The 27,731-nt window shown below is 39.4% G+C and overlaps 1 protein-coding gene across 2 annotated transcripts in view; it reads left to right on the forward strand.

Moving 5' to 3' along the window:
- Positions 1-27,731, forward strand: part of WDPCP (WD repeat containing planar cell polarity effector) — a 547,580-nt gene that overhangs the window by 278,820 nt on the left and 241,029 nt on the right. For both annotated transcript variants that reach the window (XM_077485980.1, XM_077485981.1), the window contains exons 11-12: positions 6,042-6,230; positions 23,402-23,525. In XM_077485980.1, coding sequence (XP_077342106.1) covers positions 6,042-6,230; positions 23,402-23,525 — 313 coding nt within the window. The remainder of the gene's footprint in view (positions 1-6,041; positions 6,231-23,401; positions 23,526-27,731) is intronic.

The raw sequence follows: 27,731 nt of genomic DNA on the forward strand, positions 1-27,731 counted from the left end.
TTTACAGTCAAAAGAGGGTCTGTTATGGTATAAAGACAAGATTTTTCATCTTTTCATTTTCATCTTGGAAGATGATTTCAATAGACTTTATTGTGGAACTTCCGCAAGCAGAAGGCCATCTTTGTGGTGGTGAATTGGCTGTCCAAAATGGCGCATTTCATACCAATGAAGGGGACACCCTCGGCTCCTGAGACAGCACAAGTGAAGGAAATCATAAGGCTTCACTTCTAGGTTCTGAAAGGCACTATTTGAGTCTCTGGAAATTGAACTCCTCCCCATATCATCCAAAGACAAATGGGCAGATGGAAAGAACCAATCAGACCCTCAACAATACCTACGCTGCTTCTCCTCTTCTTCCCAGGATCACTGGGTCTCACTATTAGCTTTAGCTGAGTTTGCCTACAATATCCATCATTCTTGCCTGACACCATTCCAGAATGTTCAGTACCAGCTGTTCTTGAAACAATAAACTTCTTCAGTACAAATAACAAATTGTTGCAGGAAACGATGGCTAAGACACAAGAGTATAACAAGAAAATCTTTAATAAAAAAAGACGAGGAGAATTAATTCTGGAACCCGGCAATCAGGTATGGTTATCTACAGTGAACCTAAAGTTGGCATGCCCTTCAAAGAAACTAGGTTCTAAATTTGTGGGACCTTTTCCAGTGAAGAGAAGAATCAATGATGTAGCTTACGAACTAGAGTTTCCGGACTTCCTCTGCATACCAGGCTCACCTACCAGGTATGTGACAGCATGTTTTTACAGCTGCTGTCTTTGGCTTCAGGCATTTTTTTCTGCAGCCAGTAAACCCTCCAGCATGTTATCCAATGTGTCAATGCACACACTCCTTTCAGTGCTTTTTTTGGCAGTGGCATTTTCTGTCTGGAAACACCCCCTAGAACTAGTGGGCTTGAAAAGGAGTTTTTCACCTGTGAAAACGCTCTGACTGAAAAAATGTGCAAAAAGCGGGAAAACTATACATAATTGCGTTCATGGGCAATTTGAGCCATAAGCTTTTGCAGGAGTATAGTTTTGCTAAAAAAATGCAAAAGCTAAAAAAAAAAAAAAAGCACAAAAAAGCTGAAAACGCACCTGAAAAATGCTTCAAAATTCAGGTCCAGCATTAAAGGGATAACTGAATCTCTTGTAACTGCAATATGTAAATCAGGAGACAAGCTGCCTCTAGCAACCAAGTCCCCTGAATCGAAAGGTTGTCCAGGACATGTCTAGCTTGCATTCATTGTAAGAATATTCCAGACCGGTGAAAGGAAGTCTCCTGGGAGTCGGACAATTTGGGAAATCCAGAGACTTTACTTTCTCTAAAGAGAAAATAAATCTATTCTCCTAAGACACTAGAAAGAAACTGAAGAATGATGGGAGTGGAAGGAGTTATAACTGACAGCTTTTTGTATGCCAGTGTCCTATTCTCCTGTAGGCAACAGTGTAACCCATACATCTCAGAACTTCTCCAACCTGTGCTACTTAATGAACTCTAGGAAAAGGATTTACAGTAAGTCACAAATCCTGTTTTCTCCATGCACAGCATTTTTTTCTTCCACTCCTGATTGGTCACTGCTCCCTTGACTATCTCCACTTAACAGTATACTGTATTTATAATGTTTTGGATGTGCCACATGATATAAGGTACACCACACCTATATTCTCAGACATACGCTTATAGGTCTGACAAAAAAAGTAACATTTCACTGTACATTGCATTTATTTCATTAAAGCAATTTGTTTAAACTGCACTCACAAAAGTCCATTGTACAAACCATGTAGGAGAAAAACAGATTCAAGGCGCTTACTTTATAGATGATGGTGCTAGGTCCTGTTCACATATAGAAAGTTATGTGTTTTTTTTACTTTTTTTCTTGCAAAGTAAGTCACATGAAGGTAATCTGAACAACTAGAATATTGGTGACGTAAAAACTGTCTCACCAGCTTGCACAGCACACCTCACACATTTCTCGCAGTTCAAGAACATCTGGTGTTTTCCAAATTATCAGACTTAGGAACGCCATAGATGATGCAGGTTGAACAAAAAAAATACTTGATTCCCCCGTCAACACACTCGCAGTTGATGGGAGAATCCCTCCTGTTGAACTGTTGTATTCTGACAGCGGAGAGAGTTCCCCGGTGTCAGAATGCAATGATCTGTGTGGCTGGCTATAGCTGATCGCATTGATCGAGTGAAAAAAAAACAACAGACTGGTTGTACAAAAGTCAATTGAGAGATCAACTTCTGTACAACCAGCCTACTCATAGATCGAAATTCGGGTGGTCCCTGCTGAATCAGACAAATTTCAATATATCTATCACTGACTTTAGTTATTTGTTATATTTGGAATTTATATTCTAAACTAATAGGTTTACAGGGCCTTAAAAAGTCCTGTAAATCACCTTACCTTTACAGTGCACTTTATACTATCCCTTGTGACATCGCTCAAAACAGCTTTGGTTAATAAAAAAAGGCCCCTGACTTGCTATCTCCAGTACAATTGTGTTCTCATTCAGACCAGAGTAGTCACTGTGCAGGGATTTAGAGGCCTTCCAGCTAATTGCTATCTTGTAAATTTAATTGGACTGCCTCCCAAGGCACTGTTCTTAAATCAATTAGGCTACAAGTTGCCTGTCACCTCTTTCCCCCCAAGAAGTGTACCATCAAGAGAGGTCAAGCATCTAAAGGGGGAAAGATGTTTCACCTCAACCATTTGAGATTTGCCATATTTTAAAATTCATTGTTTGCATTTAGATAAAGTATTTCTCTCACCAAGGAAGAGTGCTTTTTTTTTCTCCATTGATTCATTATTTAAAGTCAGAAAACTGTTACATTGGATCGTTACTGATTTTTGGTTACTGTCTCCTCTGTGTCACTCTAATAAGGTTAAGCAGTTCTCTGACTGGCCTGTCCTTGTTAATGAGATCAATTGACTTTGGGGATGCATCGACTGATAAATAATAAATCCCTTCCTTATTATTTTACAAGCCTTGTGGTTCTGGTCTTTGCCAATGAGAGCAAGTACCATGAACAGCTAAACTGCAAATAAAACCCCTGCTTTAGATATTAGACAAATGTGATGTCATTTGTGAAACCAGTTTATGTGGAACAAATTGTTACTTTTTGAATGAATTCAACTGCCATATACTATCATTCATTATCCAGTATATTCCAGTTGTCTTGCTAACACCAATCATGTATATGCAGTAAAAGTGCCTCTAAATTAATTATAAACAGCTACAACAATGGAGAAAAGGGAACATGGAGGTGTTGTCCATATTAACCAATCAGGCCCTTGAATTCACTATAAGTATGACAGTTGTAATCAAGAAGCAGGGGTTGCCAGCTGACAGGTTTTTAGTGTTCTCCAGTGTCTATAATTGGGCTATAAAGTGGCAAAGTCGCAGACAGAGCAGAATGATCTTTAGGACCACAACATTTTGTGTGATCTATACAGGACTGGATGAACCCAAGAGCCAGTTTTTTTGAGTCAGTAAATGGAAATATTTTGTAACACCTTAACATTTCCTACTGGCTCCTAGATTGCATTGACTGATTTCAAAATAATTTATGGCTTTTCTCCCCCTGAAATTATGCTTAGGCTGTGGGTCACAGGGCCAAACTTATCTTTGAATAACACATTATAGCAGAAGAAGGTAGCTTTAAAGTGAAACACGTTGCACTTTGGCACCAATGACAAAGTCAGAGGCAGATGGAGTGTCCTAAAGATCAATTTTAGGGACTTTAGGAAAATTACCTCCAAGATAGTATTCCCAGGAAAACTACCGGTACATCGAGCCACACCAGAAAGGCAGAGGGAGATTAGGGAAATAAACAAGTGGCTGAGGAGCTGGTGTAGTAAGGAAGGGTTTGGGCTCATGGAGGACTGGGCCGACTTCTCAATCGATCACCAGTACTATAGAAGGAACGGACTGCACCTAAATGAAGAGGGTGCAGATCAGCTGAGAGTAAGGAGGGCCAAAAAGTTAGAGGGGTTTTTAAACTAGGCGACGAGGGGAGGGCCCAGAGGTAGATATAGTCAGCTTGGAACATATTCCAGAGGGGAGTATTGGGGGCATTAGTGGTAGGTTGACTAAAGCACAAAAACCCAAGGTAAGTATAGTAACAAGTCCTAGTTGCAATCTCGAAACACTCAATAAGAGAATAGTATGCGTCTGGTCTAAACTACGTGGCATGTCCACCAATGCCAGGAGCCTGGCGGACAAGATGGGTGAACTCTAGATACTGTTGTACAATAAGGATATGGATTTTATGGGAATTTCAGAGACCTGGTTCAACCGCTCTCATGATTGGCTGGCAACCATTGAAGGGTATACCCTTTATCACAGGGATAGAGAGGGTAAAAAAAGGGTATGCCTATATATCAAGAATAATGTACAAGAGAATGGGATCAACTCCAGAGATAAAATGATAATTCTCCCTCTCTTCAAGACTCTGGTCTGGCCGCACCTGGAAAATGCTGTCCAGTTCTGGGCACCAGTCCTCAGGAAGGTTGTACTGCAAATAGAGCAAGTACAAAGAAGGGCAACTAAGCTAATAAAGGGTCTGGAAGATATTAGTTATGAGGAAAGGTAGCACTGAACGTATTCTCTCTGAAGGAGAGACGCTTGAGAGGGGATATGATTTCAATTTATAAATACCGTACTGGTGACCCCATAATAAGGATAAAACTTTTTTGCAGAAGGGAGTTTAACAAGACATGTGGCAACTTATTAAAATTAGAAGAGAAGATGTTTAATCTTAAACTACGTAGCAGGTTCTTTACTGTAAGAGAGGCAAAGATGTGGAATTCCCTTCCACAGGCGGTGATCTTAGCGGGGAGCATCAATAGTTTCAAAAAACTATTATATAAGCACCTGAATGACTGCAACATACAGGGATATACAATGTAATACTAACGTATAATCACACACATAGGTTGGATTTTATGGACTTTTTTCAACCTTATCTACTATGTAACTGTGAAATCCTCCAACCCTTTACAGCCAAGGAAGCACCCATCTTAACCTCTATTTTATCTGCCATTGCCATGGTGCTGCACACATGATCAGCTATGACACCAGCTCTTTGATGGCTTGACAGTTCAGTTGAGAGCTAACATAAACACACAGGTAAAAGTTGTCATTCAAGGCATGCCTTGGGTGTAACTATTTTGGGAAAGTTTTACATTTAGTTCTGCTTTAACTGTTGACAGGTCTGGTATCAGACAATATAGGTTTCCTAGCTTGTCTTCGGAAAATTTTGTAGAATTGTAATTGTATTTTCATTTGTTTGGTAATGATTGTAGCTTACCACAACAAACAAATCAAGTTTATCCAACCAGATATAGTTTTTCTGCTCATCAGAATGGCTAAGCTCTGAATAAGCTTGAAGGGGTTCAGACAAGAGTTGCAGGTAAAGCCAGCCATACATGGATCAAAATTCAGCTGACTCAGTAGGGACCAGCTAAATTTTGATCCATGTATGGGCACCCAGTTGTACATAAGTTGATCAACTGATCGACTTGTGTACAATCAGCCGGTTGGGTTTTTCCCAAATGATTAGTGCTGCTGTCTTTGGCTGGCAACACTAATTGTTGTATTCTGTTGACAGGAAAGACTCCTTGTGCTCCCCTTCAGCAGAACACAATAGCACTGTGGAAGGGATTAGCTTATTAACACTGACTGTATAAAACAAGAAAAAAACTGCATAATATATTGCCTGCCTTAGGCTTGGCTGTTGGTCATTTCGTATAGATGCAAGTTTTATGCTTGAGTAGACACATTTTTGGCATTACCTACCAACCAATGACTAAAGACCTGCAGGAGAAGTAACTTGTTTCAGGTATATTAGAACCTACAAAGAAAAATTAGGGATACATATGTAAACTGTCAAAATTGTACCATGATTTTTAGTCTAAATGTAAGTGTAAATTAACATCCATGCTTTAGAATTAAAATTTCCATGTATTATTTTTCTTTCTTTATTCTTAAATATAAAACACCATATTGTTAACACTGGGTTTGTTACTTTAAAAGGTGCTGTATCAAAAGGACAGCTGGGCCCTGTGGAGCTGGTTTCACAGTACTTACGTTATGGTGAAGTAGATGAAGCTATCGGTATACTGAGCTCTATGAACTGGAATTCCACTGGTCAGCAGTGCTACACATGTATGAGTGCTATAGTGAACCATCTACTGAGACAGAAACTTACTCCAGAAAAAGAAGGTAACGCATCATTTCCCTCTATGTAAACTAAAAAAAAACCTTCAGTGACCTTAGGAAATATTTTGATTTGAAATGTATTATATACACAATTTATAAATGGTTATTGCTTCATCCATTCTTATCTGTGCAAGCAGAAAAAAATATATTGATGGTACAAACGAACAATAAACTTAAAAATTCCAAGCTATGACTCCCCTATTGCTTGCATTCAGGGCCCATATGTCAATTTTTTCAGGACTGGGGACATCAATCACAGGGTCTGCCCACAGAGCCACCTGCTGGTGAAACCTTATATCTTCTCTAGAACTTACGGATACAATGGTTCTCAGGACAATTCGTATTTGAAATGTTGGGCTTGGTCTCAGCTAAGAACAGAGAATCAAATCCTCATCCCTCTGTGTTGCAGCTCTCTTCTGAACAGGCAAATCTACTTGACAAAGAATTCAAGAGAATAAGTAGTGCATTGGCTAATTGCAGCCCATGTTCAATTCAACAAATGCCTCACTGAATGCTTCTGTGTACAGGGCTAATTGATCAGTCCGTTTATGTCATGGGTTTTGAGAAACTCTTAGAAAGCGCCAGACTTTTACATTTCTCCACTTGTATATTAAATCAATATGCTACTTTTGTCATCTGCCGTACATTCTACGGTATTTAATTTGCTGTATGGGTTGCAAGTTACCACATCACGGGATGGGAAAAAAAACACAGTTTGATTATCTCTAATTAGTGCTAATGAAAAGTACAGAGTCAGATTGTAGCAAATGACTGCTGTTATCTAAAAGGCTGTTTTTCCTTATCAGAGACCCTTAGTTAATTACTTAATAATAACTTGTACAGGCAATGAGGATATTAAAGTGATAATAACATCTGAATGTGTTTACAGGTCACTACATTTACTTAGCTACTCAGAGTGCCCTTTAATAGGCACATTAGTTAATAGAACTCAGGGAATTATAATTTATTATGGTGTTTAAATGTATTTATACATAGGAGTTTATACCAACATGAGAGCTGGCTAGGCTACTGAAAGCAGAGGAATCCAAATTGAAACTGAGGATCCAGTGGATATCATCACAAACATCAGGGGTCTCTATGTGACAGTAAACATTTTTACACCTATGTGCACAGATATCTGCTGTCACTTTAGAGGTTACTGCTATCCGTAAAGCCTTGTACACACAGAGAATTTCAGATAAATGATCATCCATTTTTTTTTTTTTTGCATGCTAGTCTCCTATGGAAAATTAAGAGGTTACTCTACTTACGAAAATTGTCATATGACAGAATACAACTTTGGAAGTGATGTAATTGTATTGTAGCATATTTGTATTGTATTTTCAGAAGAAAACTGTGCAAACAAAAATTGTATGATCTGGTATCGTACGAGAAAAATGTTCTTGTTTGTTCCTTCGGATAGTTTCGGATGAACTTTCATGAACGGCTCTCGAAAGCGGTGTACTAACAATCAGATTATCATACGATCGCTAATTACTCTGAGCCCTTAAAGAGGAAGTAAACCCTAATGGGTTTACTTACTTTTTGTCTTCCTGCAAAGGTAAAGCATAATGGGCTACAGTGCATCACATAGTAGCCCATTATGTGTCACTTACCTGACACAGGAGCAAGCAATGTCACCGATGTCCCCTGTAGTCCGGAGCATCCATCTTCTTCTGGGAATCGCTGCTCCGGCCACTCACAATGCCGGAGCAGCGATGATGTCACTCCCACGCATGTGCACGGGAGCCACCACTAACGGCATATCGCCGTTAGCAGCGATAGTGCGCCTGCGCACCTCTGTCTACGACGCATGCGCCGTAGACAGCTGTGACTGTCTTTTAGTAAATATCTCCTAAACCGTGTAGGTTTAGGAGATATTTCTTGGACCTACAAGTAAGCCTTAATCTAGGCTTACCTGTAGGCCAAAGTGGTTTGTAAGGGTTTACAACCACTTTAAGCCTAGTATACAACATGAGATTATCGGATGGTTGATCGCCATTTTTTATATTTTTTTGGATGCTAGTCTCCATATCGAATATGAATAGGTTACTAAAATACGAAAATTCTCGTACAACAATAAAACTTTGGAAGTGAGGTAATGTATTTGTATTGTATTTTCGAATGAAAACTGTACTGATTAAACACTTTTCGCATTTGTCCCTTATGAAAATTTCGGACGAAAGCTGTGTACTAACGATCAGATTATCGTAGATCACTTTGAAATCTGTATTTTTTTGTACAACATTCGATACATGTGTATGGGGTTTTACTGTGAGCCCTAGTACATGTAGCTAAATGCAGATCACATCCAGACCTTCTATACTGGGCAGTTGTTTTGTAAGGTTTATGGGTAACTGTACACCGTTAGTGCGCATTTGCTTTAATGCGCATAACACAGCAGAATTAGGCATGCTGCATTAAGACAGCCCAATCACATTGAATGTGCTGACAGGACACATGATAAAAGGGAAATGCATTAAAGCGCTAGTTTTAGCTTGCATTACTATGTAAATGGTCCCTAGCAGTATCAGGAAGTATCCGCTCATTCTGCTTAACTGACAAGTACTTAAATGGCATTCTGGCTGCGCCACATGTTACAACCTTGTTTACTATCTCCTTTTTGATTTCCCCAATAATTGCATAGTTCATCAATCTAGTTGGTTGGATTTAAGTGGTATGAATTGATTAGGTAGGACCTCTCATTTGATAGATAGTTGTTGATAGATCTAAAATTATTGTATGACATGACAAGCTTTGACCCTTTACTTTATGGCTTGCTTTACCTGTCAGTAATTACCTGTTGCCCTTTAAAGTGGAAGTAAACCCTCCTATCGTTTTCAGCCAAGGAAGCTGCCATCTTGGCCTCTGTTTAATCTTCAACTGTCATGATGCTGCACATGTGATCAGTTATGACACCAGCCATTGGATGGTATGACTGTTTGCTTGAAAGCACAACCAATGTGACAGTTAGCATTCCTGGCATGCCGTGAATGTAACTGGTTTTGTAAACTATTAAATCAATGGGTTTACTTCCGCTTTAACTGCTATGGAAAAAGTTCCACAAAACATGAAAATCTATCCAAGGGCTTGGTAGAAATTGGATGGCCACATGTAAAAAAAAACTATATAAACATGCACACTCAAATTTCAAATAATCTCTAATTTATCCCGTTTGATGGTAAAATAATGAGGGATTGTCACGGCAACTGTTATTTTAATGTTCAGTTTAAAATGCCCATATGAAATCAATTGCATTTTATGTAGCAGAAAACGTGCCATTAAAAACCAGTTTAAGAGAATGTTAGCTAGTCAGAGTTAATTCCCACTGTGTTCCCTAAACCACCGTTATTTCTGTGTGCTTATTACAAAGATGAGAGCTCCATGACACCAATAGGAGCTTCAGATGCAAACGCATTTGTTTTCAGTCCCGAGTTATTATGTCTGAATCTAACAATTTTGAAATGCACGGTAATTTGTTTTTCTTTTTATTAGAGGAACCTAGTGAGGCCTTTTTATTTAGAGGGATGTGGCGGTTATCGTCAAGATCTGTTCTCCTCCGACAGCATCCAGCTGAGTTTTCTAATGAATCTGGAACTATAGAAGTAGCGACACTGATTCCTAGTAGGTCTGAACATTCAGTGACACAAAACATGCTGTCAGGAAAAAAGCAAAAGGCAAAAGAGCTGGTTGTTTTCTGGAAGAAATAAAATCACTGCATACCATTCACTTTAATCTAAACTGACTGCTGCTTTGTTTAAGAAATAAAAATAAAAAGCGTGATTTTAGCTAATCTTGCCTTACATGCAGAGTAGTGAAAATGAGTAATTTATCACCTATTTGACTTCTTGCTTGACTAAGTCGAGATGCTTTCTGTATTGAAATAACATCTGTTCAATTATTGGGACAATTACTGGCTTTAAAATGGCCAAAAACACATAGAACGACTAACTTTACTAAAGCTGTAACTTAGATGACCCAGACTTTTAAAGGTTAAGGCTTCATGTACACTACAGCTCCTAAACTTGAGTTTAGGAGCTTTTGGTGTTTTTTTGCCACAGCTCCTAAGGTAAACTCCATGAAAGCCTATGTGTCCACGTACAAAAAAGGCTTTTAGGATTGTTTAGAAACTGCTGCTGTTAGGGGAGGTTCAACCTCCCTCCCCTGAATGCAGAAGAATCGCGTTCAGGATAGGGACGCTTTAACCGCCAAAACGTGTAAAAACGTGGCACCATTTTGCCGTGATTTTGCTATGTTTTCTTGTGGCTGGCAGTTAAAGTAGTTCAAGTGTACATGAAGCCTTAGGCATATACTGGCATGGCCAAATCTGTTCCAATGTTTGGCACCCCAATGAGGTTACAGATATATGATGCCCAGGCAGATGCGGGTATTGTATAGTTGGATTTTGGCTAGGTGGGAAACAAGTGATACTAAATACTTTTTTTTTTTTGGGGTTAAAAATAACAAACATGTTATACTTACCTGCTCTGTGTAGTGGTTTTTCACAGAGCAGCCCAGATCCTCCTCTTCTTGTGTCCCTCGCTGGTGCTCCTGGCCTCTCTCTTCTGCCAAGTGCCCCAATAGCAGGCAGCTATGACCAATAACATTGAACAATTAGATGGTTCTTGTTGCATTTTCAAAATGAATGGACATAATAAGATGCATTGCTTTCTGTATTGCCCGTTCCTACCAGTGTACTCTATTGCTTTCCTGCATGCTGCATTTTTGGGTTTAGTCTGTATTTTTTCTATTCATTATGGCCTTTAAAAATGCTTCTTGGAAAAAGCCTTCACAGGCAATCATATCTAAAGTTTCCTTAAGCCTCGTACACACTAATAGTTTTCTGGGTTGAATAAAAAAAAAACTGACCGCTCAGGTCAGAGCCACTGTACTAACAATCCAATGTTAGTACAGTGATCTCCCCCACTGAGCTGTTGTGTTCTGAGAGGGGGCTGGCCCCCCCGCCAGAACACTTTGGTCGGCACCCTCAGCCATTGGCTGTGCCACTGAAATGAGAAAGGAAGACATAGTGCTGAAATGATTAAAGGAGGGTGTGCCACTGAAATCATTAGAGTAGGCTGTTCCACTGAAATAATTGAAAGATTAAATAATTAGAGAACACCGTGCCACTGAAATCATTAGAGGAGTTTGTGCCACTAAAATTGTTAGAGGAGGCTATGTCAGTGAACTTTTTAACCACTTCAGCTCCGGAAGATTTTGCCCCCTTCCTGATCAGGTCATTTTGTGCGGTACGGCATTGCGTTACTTTAACTGACAATTGCATGGTCTTGCGAATCTGTACCCAAATAAAATTGATGTCCTTTTTTCCCACAAATAGAGATTTCTTTTGGTGGTATTTGATCACCTCTGTGGTTTTTATTTTTTGCGCTATAAACAAATAAAGATCGACAATTTTGAAAAAAAAACAATATTTTTTACTTTCTGCTATAAAAAATATCCAATAAAAATCAGTTTAGGCCACTATGTATTCTGCTACATTTTTTTGGTAAAAAAATCCCAATAAGCATATATTGATTGTTTTGCGCAAAAGTTATAGCGTCTAAAAAACTATGGGATAGGTTTGGGGACTTTTTTTCAAAATATTTTTTACTAGTAATGGCGGCGATCAGTGATTTTTAGTGGGACTGCGAGATTGCGGTCGACAAATCTGGCACTATGTGACGCTTTTTGGGTACCATTGACACCAATATAGTGATCAGTGCTAAAAAAAATGCACTGTCACTGTATAAATGACACAAGCAGGGAAGGTGTTAAGGGGCAATCAAATGGCTAAATGTGTTCCCTATGAGTGCTTTCTAACTGTGGGGGTGTGCTTTGACTAAAGGAAAACAGATCATTGTTTCTGGTTAGCAGAAACACAAGATCTCCATTTTCCTCTCTGGCGTTCTGCCTCTCCTGTGAACAATCGTGGGTGGCTGGCAGCCATCACGGCTACTGAATCTGCTGATTGGCTCCCGCTGTGTCCAATCATGGGGGAGCGGGGCTCCGGTGGCTCACGTGTGCGCCACAGAGCTGATCACAGGAATCACGTACAGGTACGCAATTTTGTACTTAAGGGCCGCCCTTCCGCAGTATATGTACATGGGGCAGTGCTTAATTGGTTAACCACTTGCTTACTGGGCACTTAAACCCCCCTCAGTCCCAGACCAATTTTCAGCTTTCAGCGCTGATGCACTTTGAATGACAATTGCGCGGGCATACAACACTGTACCCAAATGAAATTTTTATCATTTTTTTCCCACAAATAGAGCTTTCTTTTGGTGGTATTTAGTTACAGCTCGGAGTTTTATTTTTTGCTAAACAAACAAAAAAAGATGCAAAAAAATAATAAAAATAAATCATGTTTTAATAGTTTGTTATAAAATTTTGCAAACTGGTAATTTTTCTCCTTCATTGAAGTGCGCTGATTAGGCGGCACTGATAGGCTGCATTGGTGGGCACTGATGGGCTGCATTGGTGGGCACTGATAGGCTGCATTGGTGGGCACTGATAGGCTGCACTGGTGGGCACTGATAGGCACAGATAAGGCGGCACAGATGGGCACAGATAAGGCGGCACTGATGGGCAAAGATGGGCACAGATAAGATGGCACGGATGGGTGGCACGGATGGGCACTGATAGGTACCACTGATAGATGGGACTGATGGGCACTGATAGGTGGCACTGATAGGTGGCTCTGATAGGTGGCACTGCTGGGCACTGATGGGCGGCACTGCTGGGCACTGATGGGCGGCACTGGGGTGCAGCACCTTTGAGGCAGATTGTGAGCACTGTGGGTGGCACTGTGGGCACTGCTGGGTGGCACTATGGGCACTGCTGGGTGGCACTGATGGGGGGCACTTACTTTTTATTAGGGTGGCACTGCAGGGGGCAGGTGGGCACTGGCAGGGGGCAGGTGGGCGCTTGCATTGCTGGCCGTGATCGGGACTGATGTCCCGATCACGGCCGCCGGTGATCGGCTTTTTTTTTTCTCCTCGCGCTGTCAGCGCGAGGAGGAATACTAGCCGATTACCGGCTCCGTTATATCACCTGATCAGCTGTCATTGGCTGACAGCTGATCACGTGATAAGGGGTCGGGATCATGGACTCGCCGATCACAGAACGCGCAACGCGCGCCCCTCAGGGGGCGCGCAGGCCGCTTGTACACGGGACTACGTCAATAGACGTAGTCCCGGAAAAGGAGATCTGCGCTGTAGCCATCATTTGGCTATAGCGCAGATCTCAAGTGGTTAAATAAGGCTTTGCAACTATTACAGGAGACTGTATCACTGTATTCAACCAGCAAACTTCTCTACCATCAGAATACCCAGATCAATACTACAGTCTATATTCTGCAGTGTTGATCAAGAGGAAATTTTCCAGCAGGACAGTTGTGCAGAATTCAATCGGTTAACTTATGTACAACCACAGTGCCCATACTTGAATCGAAATTCATCCGGTCCCTGCTGAACCCGGCCAATTTTTGATCCATCTATGGGCAGCTTTAAAGGAGGCTATGCCATTCAAATCATCAGAAAAGACTGTGCTACTGAAATCATTAAAGGAGGATGTGCCACTGAAATCAATGAATGAGGATGTACTGAAATGAATAAATGAGACAATGCAAGTAAAATAAATAAAATAGGCTGTGTCTTTTGAAATCAATAGAAGTAGCTGTACCTCTGAAATCATTAGAGGAGGCTGTGTCACTAAATTCATTAAAGAAGACTATGTGGATAATGACAGAACTCTGGACGGCCGCACTCCAATGCTAAAACGATGACTTACTCACTGATGAGTAAGCACTAGCCTTAGTGCGAAACGCGTCAGCTGTTAGCATCTTTCGATGTGAGGTCATTTGCTGTGTCCTAAATATTATTTGAATAAAGCATCGTTTTAGCATTGGAGGGCGGCCGTCCAGAGTTCTGTCATTATCCACATTATCTGCATGCTGTGGCTCGCACCCAGATCCCTTCACCTGGAGCAATTATCTCTGAGTACCCAGGACCTGCCTTTGAGCGGTGGTGTATATCTCTCTTGTGATTCTCTGGACTTTTGCATCATTAAAGATGACTGTACCACTGAAATCATAATTGGAGGATGTGTCCGTGAAATCACCTAAGAATGACATGTCACTGAAATCATTAGAGGAAGATGTGCCACTAAATTCAATGTAGGAGTATGTGTCAATGAAATCCATTCAAGGAGGCTCTGCCACTGAAATCATTACAGGAGGCTGTCCAATGAAGACAGTTTCCATAATGACACACTTCTCTGCAGTGTTGAGTGAAGATTGTAGTTAGTGTCTAAAGAAGTTAGGATTATCTTTGATGTGTATTGAAGCATCTAGTGTCACATATTTTTAAGGATTACTGTACTTAAATTACAGTTACTAATTAAATGTTATGCACGTTTAAATACAATTGAGCTATTAAGGGCCCTTAATAAAGAGTTGAAAACCATTGACATAAAGGGTATTTGGCCACGAGCATCATGACTTTAAAATATATGCCAAGGTAGAGTAAAATAAACATGCACACAGTATGCAGTAATTTCTGCAATACATGCATATACCCCCCACTCCCCAACCACCCCCATTTTATCAATTTAAAGGTACTGTAAATAAAGAAAAATACCTTGGGGGTTGAAGACAATTTCTCAATCTCTGTGAACAAGTGTATTTAATTAAATTTTCTGTCGAGAGAAAAGGGAACAAGACTCCTCAAATATGCACCACACCTGTCAGTACAGTCAAAAAGAAAATATCAGATACTAAAAATGCAATACTGTATGGGAAAATGTCACATGAAGAATGATGGCTCACAAAGGCCCAGAAAAATCTCAGTGGGACTTGCCAGTACAATGAAAAACAGGCAAATATCTCACTTCTAATTGTGATAGATTTGTCTATGCATGGCTCAGTAATACAATTCCCTTAACCTCGGCGGTATTCCCTAGTGTGGCTTGGAGATTAATTTTCAGTATCATTAGTGGTAACCTTGAGCCACATTAATCGCTGGATCCAGTAAGAGGTTACTTACCTTATCCCCAGGATTCCGCAATGTACTCCCCACTATGCCTGGCAGCCGGATCCTCTGCCCTATGCTCTGTGTTCCGGGTTTCCATATCTTGCGAGCATCACGTCACAGGGGGGCAAAACTCAGCGCCAATTTCAAAAGGTATAAAACACAACACATACACAATACATTGTAATCTTATTAGATTACAATGTATTGATACAGTGTATCAAATCATTTGACCTCAGTATGTCCCCAGTGCTTTGCCCAGTGCCCTGCCTGCAGTTTTACTGTTCTTTCTGACATTCTTTCTGCCTTGGGTGCATCCATGGCATCCAAAAAGTGTGCTTTACATGAAAGTGGTTTATGACCAGCTTGAAAACAGCATAAATATAAAAAAAGCAATATAAAAAAAGTTCACAAATAAGTGTTATTCTGAAATATTGCAGCAGCGCTTTTTTATACCCACAAATAATTGCGGACCCTCGGTTCAATCAAAGAACACACAGTCATTAGAGCACCAAGTTCACACATCACTGAGCTCAGTCGCAGAATCATCGCTGTTGTCACTTTCCGTGTCTGATGACGAATTTCCCCATGAATCACTATCGCACAATTCTGCAAGTGATTCTAATTCACTGTCGCAGTTTTCAAGCTGCAAAAATGTAGGTGTACAAACTACGCCCAAAATAACACTATTCTGCGCCTTTTGGAATGATATCTTGAGGTTTACAAAATATACAGGTAATATACCTTTAAGCAGCTGCTATAGTTAAAGCCATATATTAAAAACAATATAAAAAAGGCAATATAAAAAAAGTTCACAAATAAGTGTATCTCTGAAATATTGCAGCAGCGTTTTTTTTTATGCCCACATATAATTGCGGACCCTCAGTTCAATCAAAGAACACACAGTCTTATGAAATCTCAGAAAACAGGAGAAGTAAAGGAGTGGCTCAGTAAGAAAGTCTTTGCTGTACTCTGTATGAAGCTTCCACCAAAATTCCACCACGTGTAGTAATGAAGCTTAGCCCTTGTACACACGGTCGGAGATTCCGACGGAATGTGCCCTATCGGACCGTTTTGTCGGATAATCCGACTGTGTGTGGTCTCCATCGGACTGTTTCCATCAGAGTATCTGAAGGACCAAGTTTTCCAACTTGTCCGTAACATTTTCTGACAAAATGCTCCGATCGGACATACTCCGATCATGTGTAGCCTACTCCGGCGGACAAAGTGCCACGCATGCTCAGATCAAATTCCTAGACCAAAGCTATTGGCTACTAGCCTGAACGTAGTCCCGTCGTAACGAAATAACGTCATCACGTTATGTACAATCGGATTTTCCGAAAACTTTGTCCGACCGTGTGTATGCAACAGTTTCGGACAAAATCCAACGGATTTGGTTGTCAGAATGTCCGACCGTGTGTACAAGGGCTTAGGGAAGCTTCATCACTACATGTGGTGGAATTTTGGTAGAAGCTTCATACAGAGTACAGCAAAGACTTTCTTACTGAGCCACTCCTTTACTTCTCCTGTTTTCTGAGATTTCATAAAAAAGCGCTGCTGCAATATTTCAGAGGAACACTTATTTGTGAACTTTTTTTATATTGCCTTTTTTATATTGTTTTTAATATATGGTTTTAAATATAGCAGCTGCTTAAAGGTATATTACCTGTATATTTTGTAAACCTCAAGATATCATTCCAAAAGGTGCAGAGTGGTGTTATTTAGGGCGTAGGTTGTACACCTACATTTTTGCAGCTTGAAAACAGCGATAGCGAATTAGAATCACTTGCAGAATTGTGCGATAGTGATTCATGGGGAAATTCGTCATCAGACACAGAAAGTGACAACAGCGATGATTCTGCGACTGAGCTCAGTGATGTGTGAACTTGGTGCTCTAATGACTGTGGTACTGATCACGCAGCACCTCCAAGATTCCCATTTACTGGAGCACCTGGTATGAAAGTGGATGTTGAAGATGACAACCCCTACAACTATTTCTGACAGATGAGGTTATTGAAAAAATTGTTACGGAGACAAACCAGTACAAACCACTACCAAGAGCAACAAGCTACTACGCCAATGACCAAAGATGAAATTGGGAAATTTCTGGGCCTAATAATACTTCAGGGAGCGGAAAACCCCTGCAAAAGTGGTATTAGACAACTAACAAGTTACTTGCCACTCCATTCTTTGGCACGGTCATGTCAGAGTACAGACTTTCCCTGATCATGAAGTATTTACACTTCGAAAACAACAAATAATTTGATGAAACTACTCATCCTGCACCAAAACTCAAGAAAATTTGGGAAGTAACTCAAGTGTTTCTAAAAAATTTCCAACAGGGCTATGTGCCAGAAAGAGACATCGGCATAGATGAAAGTCTAATGGCCTACAAGGGAAGGCTCAGCTGATACAATACATGGCATCAAAGAGAGCACGATTTGGCATAAAATCCTTCATGCTATACAAATCATCAACTGGCTACATTTGAAATTCACTCCTGTACACTGGGAAAGGAACAAAATTCAACCCGAAATACAGCAACCAGGCAACATCTTCTGTTCTTTCACTGATTGGGCCATTGCTAAATCAGGGCTTTTGCGTAACTACTGAAACTTTTACACATCTCCTGAACTTTATGAGTTTCTTCTGCGGAATAAAACGGATATCTATGGAACCATTAGGTCTAACCGGTGCGACATGACGCCAACATTTGGTAATAAGCTGAAGACTAAAGAAATGGTTGCCTGGCAGAAAGGCAAAATGATGGCACTGCGATGGTGTGACAAGAAAGATGTATGCCTAATGAGTACAGTCCACAATACCTCCACTGTTGTGGTACGTACAAAAGGTGGGAAAGAAATCATAAAGCCACAAATAGTGGTAGACTACATTAACACTATGGGAGGTGTTGACAGAGCCGACCAAGCAATGACATTCTATCCGTCTATGAGGAAACAACAAAAAACGTACTACAAGAAGATCCTCAGGCATCTTCATGAGCAATGCTTGTGGAATGCCTACATTCTGCTAAAAAAAAAAAAAAGAGTGACAAGCCTGTGATTCATTCTGACTTTATTTGGAAAGTTGCCAAACTGATCTATGTGAACCACTAAACACCATTGGCTGTGAATAGAACTGGACGTCGCACTTCTGGCCTTGTCAACCCGGTATGCTTGACTGGTCGTCACTTCATGGACTACATCCCACCAACTGAGAAAAAAGTCAGCACCTAAAAGGATGTGTGTGGTTTGTTGCTTCAAGCGAGATGACAGTGGAAAGAAAATCCAAAAGAAAAACAGGTTCCGTTGTCCTGATTGTGACGTCAGACTTTGTGCAGTCCCATTTTTCAAAAATTTTTATACCCAGGATGTTTACTAAACCAATATGACTAGTAATATTGCACCCTTGTTTGGTCAAATTTCAGCATTTTTGATTTGATTACGTTATTCAATAAAATGTATTCAATAAAATGTATTATTATTTATAGTTATTTATTATATTATAATTTATGATTTTGTGTTTCAAACTTTACCATACCTGGGATGTCTACTAGACTCTTGTTTGGACAGATTTATTACTAACAAATTACAGGCCTACAATAATACAAGCTAAATTTCTATTTAAAACAATGTACTACTTTGAGACTTAAAAATCTGACATAATCATACTGCCAGGGAGGTTAAAGTGGTTCTAAAGGCAGAATTTTTATCTTAATGCATTCTATGTCCCCATAGCAAGCTGCATGCTGTGGGGGCACTCAGCAAGAGACAGGGGCCAGGGGTGATGGCAAGGTACCTGAGAATAGGAGGATCTGGGCTGTTCTGTGCACTGCACAGAGCAGGTAAGTATAACATGATGTTTTTTTTAAAACCAAAAAACAAGGCTTTAATATCATTTTAAAATTAGATTTATTGGGGTTGATTTATTTAATGGCAAATGGGCAGTGAACTTTGCAAGTGCAGTTTCACTCACCTTTCCCAGAGCTTAATGAATGCAGTGAAGCTCTTTTGATTTCTATCATCCAATTATGTACAAGTAAAAATGTGTTTTTTTTTTCCCCCCTTGCATTTGATTGCGGATTCCTTACAAAGTGAAGTTCACCGCATTTACTGAGGAAATGAGGGCAACTGCACTTGCAAAGTTCATAGTCTATTAGCCTTTAGTAAATCAACTCCATTGACTCTGATGTACACTCGCAGCGCACCTCAGTGTGAAGAATCTACTTGTTCCGAGGTTCTATCATTTCTTTTAGACTTTAATCTCATAATCCCAAAACTTTTTCTTCATATAAATGTACACAGAATGTAATATTTCTTCAATTTCTGTTTCAGTCCTATGTTAGTGTACATATTGCTAAGCCGCAACAGCCACCTATTGGGTCCTTAAGCACAAGTCAGAGAGGCCAAGATAATTAAAGCAACATAAAAGACAAAAACACTGTCTAAACAAAACGGGATACTGTACTGTCAAATATTTAATAAAAGGTTGAAATAGTCTATAGAATGTAAAGCACATAGCAAATTTAAGGAAGATCAATATGCCATCAATTTTGCATTAATCGATTTAATATTTATTCAATCTATTGCAGCATTGTGTTGGCTGATCCTATAGTCAATACTTTACAAACAAGCAAAATGTATACCCAATGCAATTCAACACAAAAGAGGCACTCTCATAATGGACCACTGCTGAGCTGAGAAATATAGAGTTGTTAACAGTCAATGTGAAGCAAGCTGGTTCAATAGCACTAGCAGACAAAACCACATCCCATGCAGAGTTTAAAGTTAGAACAGTAGTGAGATACAAGTATCCTAAGAGTAACTGCCAAAATAGCAAGCCACCAGCTATAAAGCTCTTCTGTCAAAAATAAGATGCAAGCTTTAGTTGGTCTTACAGTGAAATAAGGCCAGAATTGGAAAAATACATGTAACATCGATTCAGGATCTGTCTGTAGTCATTCTATCACCCTTTTCTTTAAAGAACTGGATTCAATGGGAATGCAAACTGTACATTTAAATTATATGTGATCCCACTTAATGAAGTCTGCTATAATCTTTAACATGTTAGTGTAATTTCTAAAGTAATCTTCAATTATTTTATCACTACAGAATTCAGTGAAAAAAAGTGATCCTGCCATGATAGTCCTTGTTTAGACACATCCTGTTATGTGACAAAATGGTAGTGGCCCCACCATCAGGAATGTGAATAACTACTACTAGCTGTCTTTCATTTGTTTTTAAGTTTAATATTATTAGTTCACACATTTTATGTCAGCAACTTGCAGCAATTGGGTAACGTTCATATTAATCAATGAGAAATAACAGGTGCTCAGAAGTGACTTACATTGGGAATGTTTCAGAAATACCAAGCTAGCAGATTCCTGAATGATCTACTCAGAAAATTATATTTGAAAAGACAATTGCACTTACTATACAGGGTTTTGAAGTTGTGGCCCTTTGTGATTGCTATAAGACATTTTCCTAAATGTGTTTCTTTGGTTATAACGACAGATCTATCAATGCAGTACTTGAAAAAGTATTCATACCCTTTGAAATTTTCCACATTTTGTTATGTTACAATTAAAAATGTAAATGTATTTTATTGGGAAATTGTGTGATAGACCAAAACAAAGTGTCTCATTATTGTGAAGTAGAAGGAAAATTATAAATGGGTTTCAAATGTTTTTTACAAATAAATATTTGAAAAGGGTGGTGTGCATTTGTATTGAGCCCCCCTGTGTCAATACTTTGTAGAACTACCTTTTGCTGCAATTACAGCTGCAAGTATTTTTGGGTATGTCTCTACCAGCTTTGCACATCTAGAGAGTTACATTTTTGCCCATTCTTCTATGGCAAATAACTCAAGCTCTGTCAGATTGGGTGGAGAGCATCTGTGAAGAGCAATTTTCATGACTTGCCAATTAGATTTAGGTCTGGACTTTGATTGGGCCATTCTAACACATGAATATACTTTAATCTAAACCATTCCCATGTATCTCTAGCTGTATGTTTAGGGTCGTTGTCCATCTGGAAGGTGAACCTTCGCTCCAGTCTCAAGTCTTTTGCAGATTTTAACAGGCTTTCTTCTAAGATTGCCCTGCATTTGGCTCCATCCATCTTCCCATCAACTCTGACCTGCTTTCCAGTTGCTGCTAAAGAAAAGCATCCCAGCAACATGATGCTGCCACCACCATGTTTCGTTGTGGGGATGGTGTGTTCGGGCTTTTAGGCCAAAGGTAAATTTTAGTCTCAATTTACCAGAGTACCTTCTTCCACATGTTTGCTGTGTCCCCCACATGGCTTCTCGCAAACTGCAAACAGGACTTATAGTTTTCTTTCAATAAGGGCTTTCTTCTTGCCACTCTTCCATAAAGGCCAGATTTGTGGAGTGCACGACTAATAGTTATCCTGTGGACAGATTCTCCCACCCGAGCTGTGGATCTCTGCGGCTCCTTCAGAGTTACCATGGGCCTCTTGGCTGCTTCTCTGATTAATGCTCTCCTTGCTTGGCCTGTCAGTTTAGATGGCCGGCCATGTCTTGGTAGGTTTGAAGTTGTGCCATACTCTTTCCATTTTCACATTAAGGATTGAACAGTTCTCCCATGAACTGTTTTTTTTTTTTATAACTTAACCCTGCTTTAAACTTTCCCACAACTTTATCCCTGACCTGTCTGGTGTGTTCCTTGGCCTTCATGATGCTGTTTGTTCACTAAGGTTCTCTAACAAACCTCTGAGGGCTTCACAGAACAGCGGACTTTATACTGAGAATAAATTACACAAAGGTGGACTCTATTTACTAATAAGGTGACTTTTGAAGGCAATTGGTTCTACTAGACTTTAGTTAGGGGTATCAGAGAAATGGGGGCTGAATAAAAATTGCACGCCACACTTTTCAGATATTTGTAAAATATTTTGAAAACCATTTATTCGTTTACTTCACAATTATGTGCCACTTTGTGTTGGTCTATCACATAAAATCCCAATGAAATGCATTTAAGTTTTTGGTTGTACCATGACAAAATGTTGAAAATTTCAAGGGGTATGAATACCTTTTCAAGGCACTGTATATTACCAGTTTAAAGGAAATACATACTAATTTTGTAGGCTTTCATTAGTGGCCTCTTACTTAAAATTATAGTTGCCTGTTCATATCTGAATCACTGACCCAGATCAAGTATGCAGCCAGTAAATTCAGAGTTAGAGCAGCATTCCTAATCTGCATATCTTGTCTGGTTTATTGAACTTATTCAAATGATAGCTAGGCAACTAGCATCTTCATAGGAGACTTTACTATTGGCAGGCCACATATTCTCTTAGCAAAAGTTCCTTTAGGGCAGTACCTGATAAGAGGAATAAAGGTGTGTTCATATTGATGGTTGCTGCAGAAATAGGAAGAGGCTATGTCTTCCAATTACAGCAGTATGCTTTGGGTCAAGAAGAACCTTTCCTCAGTATGCACCCTCAATAGTCCGAGGCGTCCAACTCATCGTGCCATGACAGTTTGAGCAGGGACCCTTAGGCTAGATTCACACCTATGCATTTTTTGTGCTTTTTGAATTTTGCAGATTTGCACTGCAGATCGCGTTCCATAGGAAACCATGTTAAATGGACTGTAGTGCAAATCTGCAAAATGCAAAAAGCACAAAAACCGCATAGGTGTGAATCCAGCCTTAAAGTGGAACTATAGGCAAAATATTTGTATTTTATCTTGCATAGAGCAAGAGGGGGTTATAAACCCTGTCGGATTTTTTTTTTATCATCTGTATCCCATTGCAGAGATTTCTCTTTCTCTACCTGGATTTCTTCTCACTTCCTGTCTGGCTATGGGACAGGAAGTGAGAAGAAATCCAGGTCACCAGAACTATTGCCCCCCATTGGAAGATTTCCCATCTATTACTCTTCTGGGGACAACACAAAATTTGGGATTTTCTTTTACTTTTCACTTTCAATGATAATGGTAAACATGACAAATAGAGAGGGTGAATCTCCTTAATGCAGACACTGACAGTAATGAAAATGTAACAGGGTTTTTAATCCCTCTCCTCTCCATCACAAACTAAAAAAAAACTTTTGCCATTAGTTACTCTTTAAGCTTTTATCTTGGGTCACAATTTATATTGATGGTTGCTATTTTTTTCCTCCACAGCTCAGTTGGAGGCTTGCCTTGGAACCTTCTATTCCCTGGGCCGGCCACTGATGGATGCTACCATTATGGAATACAGAGATCCTATAAGTAGATATGCACGAAGATTTTTCCACCATCTTCTAAGGTAAATAACAATGCAGATGTACAAAAAGACAGGGTGGAAGTAACCCAAAAGGACATTTACTGAAAGGACCAGGCAGTATTGACTGCCTGAAACTTTCAGTAACCGTCCTTTCCGATTCCTTCTAGCCCATCTATTTGTATATGTGTTGTCTGGGTTTTAGTGACAGATTGCAGTCAGTAGACATTGGCTAATAGTAAGTTCTGTATTATTATCTTACCTGATTACCAAGTGTGTTTTCAGAGAGAAAGACACAATTTTTTATCTTTTTTTTGTTCCCTGATGTACTGGATGTAATTGTACGCAATATTTAAAAACAAAAATATAAAGAAAACGTATTTCACCATTCCTAATTCATTGTAAAAAAAATATTTTTAGTATTCATATTTGATTTATAGCAACGTATACAGTAGGCCTAACTATTTTTCAGCATTAATGTCATATTTATCACATATAACATTAGACTTGGATTATTGAGAAATGTAGCAATCCCTACAATAAGAATTTGAAGTGTATTTCCAGCCAGAAAAAAAATTCTTTCGTTTTGGTTATATTAGAAATGGTAAAACCTCTGACAATTTTTTTTTTAATGCTGCTTATGTTCCCACAGGGCAGTGTTAACTTTGTCAACGAAAATATTTTGGTGGACTAAATTAAATGGATTTTAGTGGACTAAAATTCAACTAAAACTAAAACAATTCAGATGACTAAAACTAAATCGAAATTTGACGTCAAAATTAACCACAGGGGAGACTTCCCTTTAGTTCCTCTTCCCAGAGACATAATAGAAAGTAAGAAGAAATCTCCCCATATTAGGGGATATCCCACTTGTCAGCAGAAGATTTCCCCTCTACATGTGTTGTGGAAACAACTGTAAAATTGTGGTCATCCTTTCACTTACTCTCCTGGTGACAATGGAAAAGCGAAGGACACAGACAGTAATAAAAACCCAACAAAGGTTCAAATCAAAAGTTGGAAAACCTTGACTATATTTTAAGATGTTTAATGCTGTTATTTTTCTGCAGCAAAGAGAGGCGAGGGGGGACTCGGGGAGACCCCACAGACTTCAGGTCCATTTTACCATCAGTTAAAGTCAAGTGAATTTTAAAGGTGTATATGTCAGTGTGGCAGAAAGCTGTAATCAACTGGCTTGGAATCAATAAAAAATAAAATAAATCTTAGATGGAGCCTGCTGTTGTGTACAAACTACCACTTTGTGAAAATTATTATAACAGATTATGTCAGGCAAAAAAACTCAAGGAGGTTGTAAGATTTACGATGGCAAGTATAGAGACCTGTGTTAGAACACAGTTTTTTTCAGTAGTATGTGTACTTCAAGAGCGTATATCCAATGGGTTCAGGGGAACTTCTGCTGCCTGTGGTAATTTTATTACAAGTTTAAAATTTGTCAAATATTATATTCTATATAAATGGACATTTACAAGGGTAAATTTAGACCCTATAGCACTTCATAAAATTGTTATTCCAAGCATGAATTGTAGTGTGTTTTTTAAATGGCACCCAATGCACATCCCCAGTGCATCATACAATAGACCTGCATTTAAGCGCACCACAACACACAGATATGAACCGTCCGTGCATCAGGGTGCATGAAAAAAGTGTGGAACTGCTTTAAAAAGTCCATTTAAAATGTGTTAACAATGCCTTATAGCAAAGAATGTTAATGTGCAACACAATGCACAATAAAAGTCTCCGTGCAGCTTAAGTATTTTCACTCATTTAAAAACATAATGGATTGTTTGGAATAATGTGTACACAGTTAAGTGGTTTTGGTATTAAATGTACCCCATGTCAAGGGATATATAAGATTGGGTGTCTTGCATCGAGAGGACACAGTAAATACTATCTTCCATAAGGAAATACTTGAATATGTTGCTGCATTGATCAAAGCTATATAATGATTGGCTGCTTGAATTACTGCTTCTTTCGTCTTTTGGGAACTCTTTAGGACTGAAGTCCATCTTTTAAGAGGTTTGTTATGTTTATTGCGTAATGATGGAACACTGCTACTATACGTAGGAAAGACTGATTACAATCGTGCTATACGATGTGCACATGACTAATTAATTTCTACAGCTGTACCCTAACCTTTAACACCAAGTGACTGGCTTTCTTCTGCAACACTATTAATTTATTCTCATTATAGGATGTGCCGCCTGGTAGGCTGCCAACATTTTTGGTCAAGCTTCAGTCAACCTATTTGATAAAAGGAATTATTCTGAGAAGCATGTGTAGTCATGTGATTATTTCTGTAGTGAGCACTGCCAGGGTCACAAATGTGCTTTTTCTCTCTAGAGGAAACTTCACTTAATGCAGAAATATAATGTACATTTTATCTCTGCCTATACCTCTTCCTGTCCTGGCTCTTCCAAAGTTCAGTCATCTGTATATAGCTGTGGGGTCTACTTATAAAAGCTCACAATGCTTCGCTCCATTTTTTTCTAAATCATTAGGGTTGAAGTTCACGGTTTCCATTCAATACATCTCTTCAGATTTCTCATTTTTTTTGACAGTTCATCCTCAATTGAAATTCACCTTATTGATAAAGTAAGGGAAATTGTAGGATAAGAAAAAAATATTGAATTAGCATAGCACTATAACTTTGGATTACACAATTGCATGTGTGACAGATGTTTTTGTCTCCATCTGGAAGGCTTTCACAGAAACATGGGCTCAAAAGGTGCCTGATCCTACCCCAGTGCTTTTGCTCATGAGCATCAAGATCTACCATTGTGATTAAAACAAGGGGAGAGGAATTAGTGGTAGGTTGACTAAAGCACATAAACCCGAGGTAAGTATGGTAACAAGTCCTATTTGCAATCTTTGAACACCCAATAAGAGGACAGTATGCAACTGGTCTAAACTACGTGGCGTGTTCACCAATGCTAGGAGCCTTGCTGACAAGATGGGTAAACTGGAGATGCTGTTGAACGAGGAGGATTTCGATTTTGTGGGAATTTCAGAGACCTGGTTCAACAGCTCTCATGATTGTCTGGCAACCATTTAAGGGTATTCCCTTTATCGCAGGGCTAGATAGGGTAAAAAAGGGGGAGGGTATGTCTAAATATCAAGAATAATGTACAAGTGAATGTAAGAGATTACATCAATAAAGGAGCTAGGGAGGAGGTGGAATCCTTATGGGTAGCGCTCCAAAGGGATATAACTAAGGGGAAAATAATACTGGGAGTATGCTATAAGCCCCTAACCTTAGGGAGGAGGGGGAGACGGCACTCCTATCACAATTTGGATTAGCAGCAAGGATGGGAAGTGTTATCATAATGGGGGATTTTAATTATCCAGACATAGACTGGACAGAGGGAACCACGCATTTGTCTAAGGCTCGCCAGTTCCTAAATGTCTTGCAGCACATTTTCATGGGTCAGATAGTATACCCACTAGCTAAAAACAAGGCATTACTAGATTTACTGATTACCAACAATACAGACCTGAGCACGGATGTGGATAAATGGGGCAATTTAGGAAACCGCAATCACAGGTCAATTGGCTTCAGTATAAATCACACAAATAGGAAACACAAGGGGAACACAAAGACACTGAATTTCAAAAGAGCCAACTTCCCTAAATTTTGAACCTTGCTAGAAGGTATGAATTGGGATAAAATCTTAGAAACCGAGAACAAGGAGGAGAGATGGGTTTGCTGTAAGAGCATATTAAATAAGGGCATTAGCCAGGGAATCCCATTGAAAAATAAATTTAAAAGAGCAAACAAAAGTCCTGGATCGCTTAACTCCAATGTAAAAATGCATATAAAAGCAAAGGAGAAGGCCTTCAAAAAATACAAGGCTAAGGGATCATCATCCGCATTCAGACTTTACAAAGAATGCAACAAGATATGTAAGGGTGCAATTAGGGCGGCTAAGATAAAACACGAAAGACACATAGCGGAGGAGAGCAAAAAAAATCACAAGAAATTCTTTAAGTATATAAACAGTAAAAAAGGGAGGACAGACCATATTGGCCCCATAAAGAATGAGGAAGGACATCTGGTTACAAAGGATGGGGAGATGGGGAAGGTATTGATTTTTTTCTTCTGATCAGTTTTCACAAGGTAAACGGGGGCTTCAGTAGCCAAAACTGCAGAGTTTGTCCTCATGACACATCACAGGAAGCACCCTCATGGCTAACAGAGGACCGATTTAGAAATAGATTTGGGAAACTTAACTTTAA

The sequence above is a fragment of the Lithobates pipiens genome, unplaced genomic scaffold (assembly GCF_037356315.1).
Source record: "Lithobates pipiens isolate NorthernLeopardFrog02 unplaced genomic scaffold, aLitPip1_a1.2 Scaffold_18, whole genome shotgun sequence".
In the NCBI taxonomy this organism is placed as follows: Eukaryota; Metazoa; Chordata; class Amphibia; order Anura; family Ranidae; genus Lithobates; species Lithobates pipiens.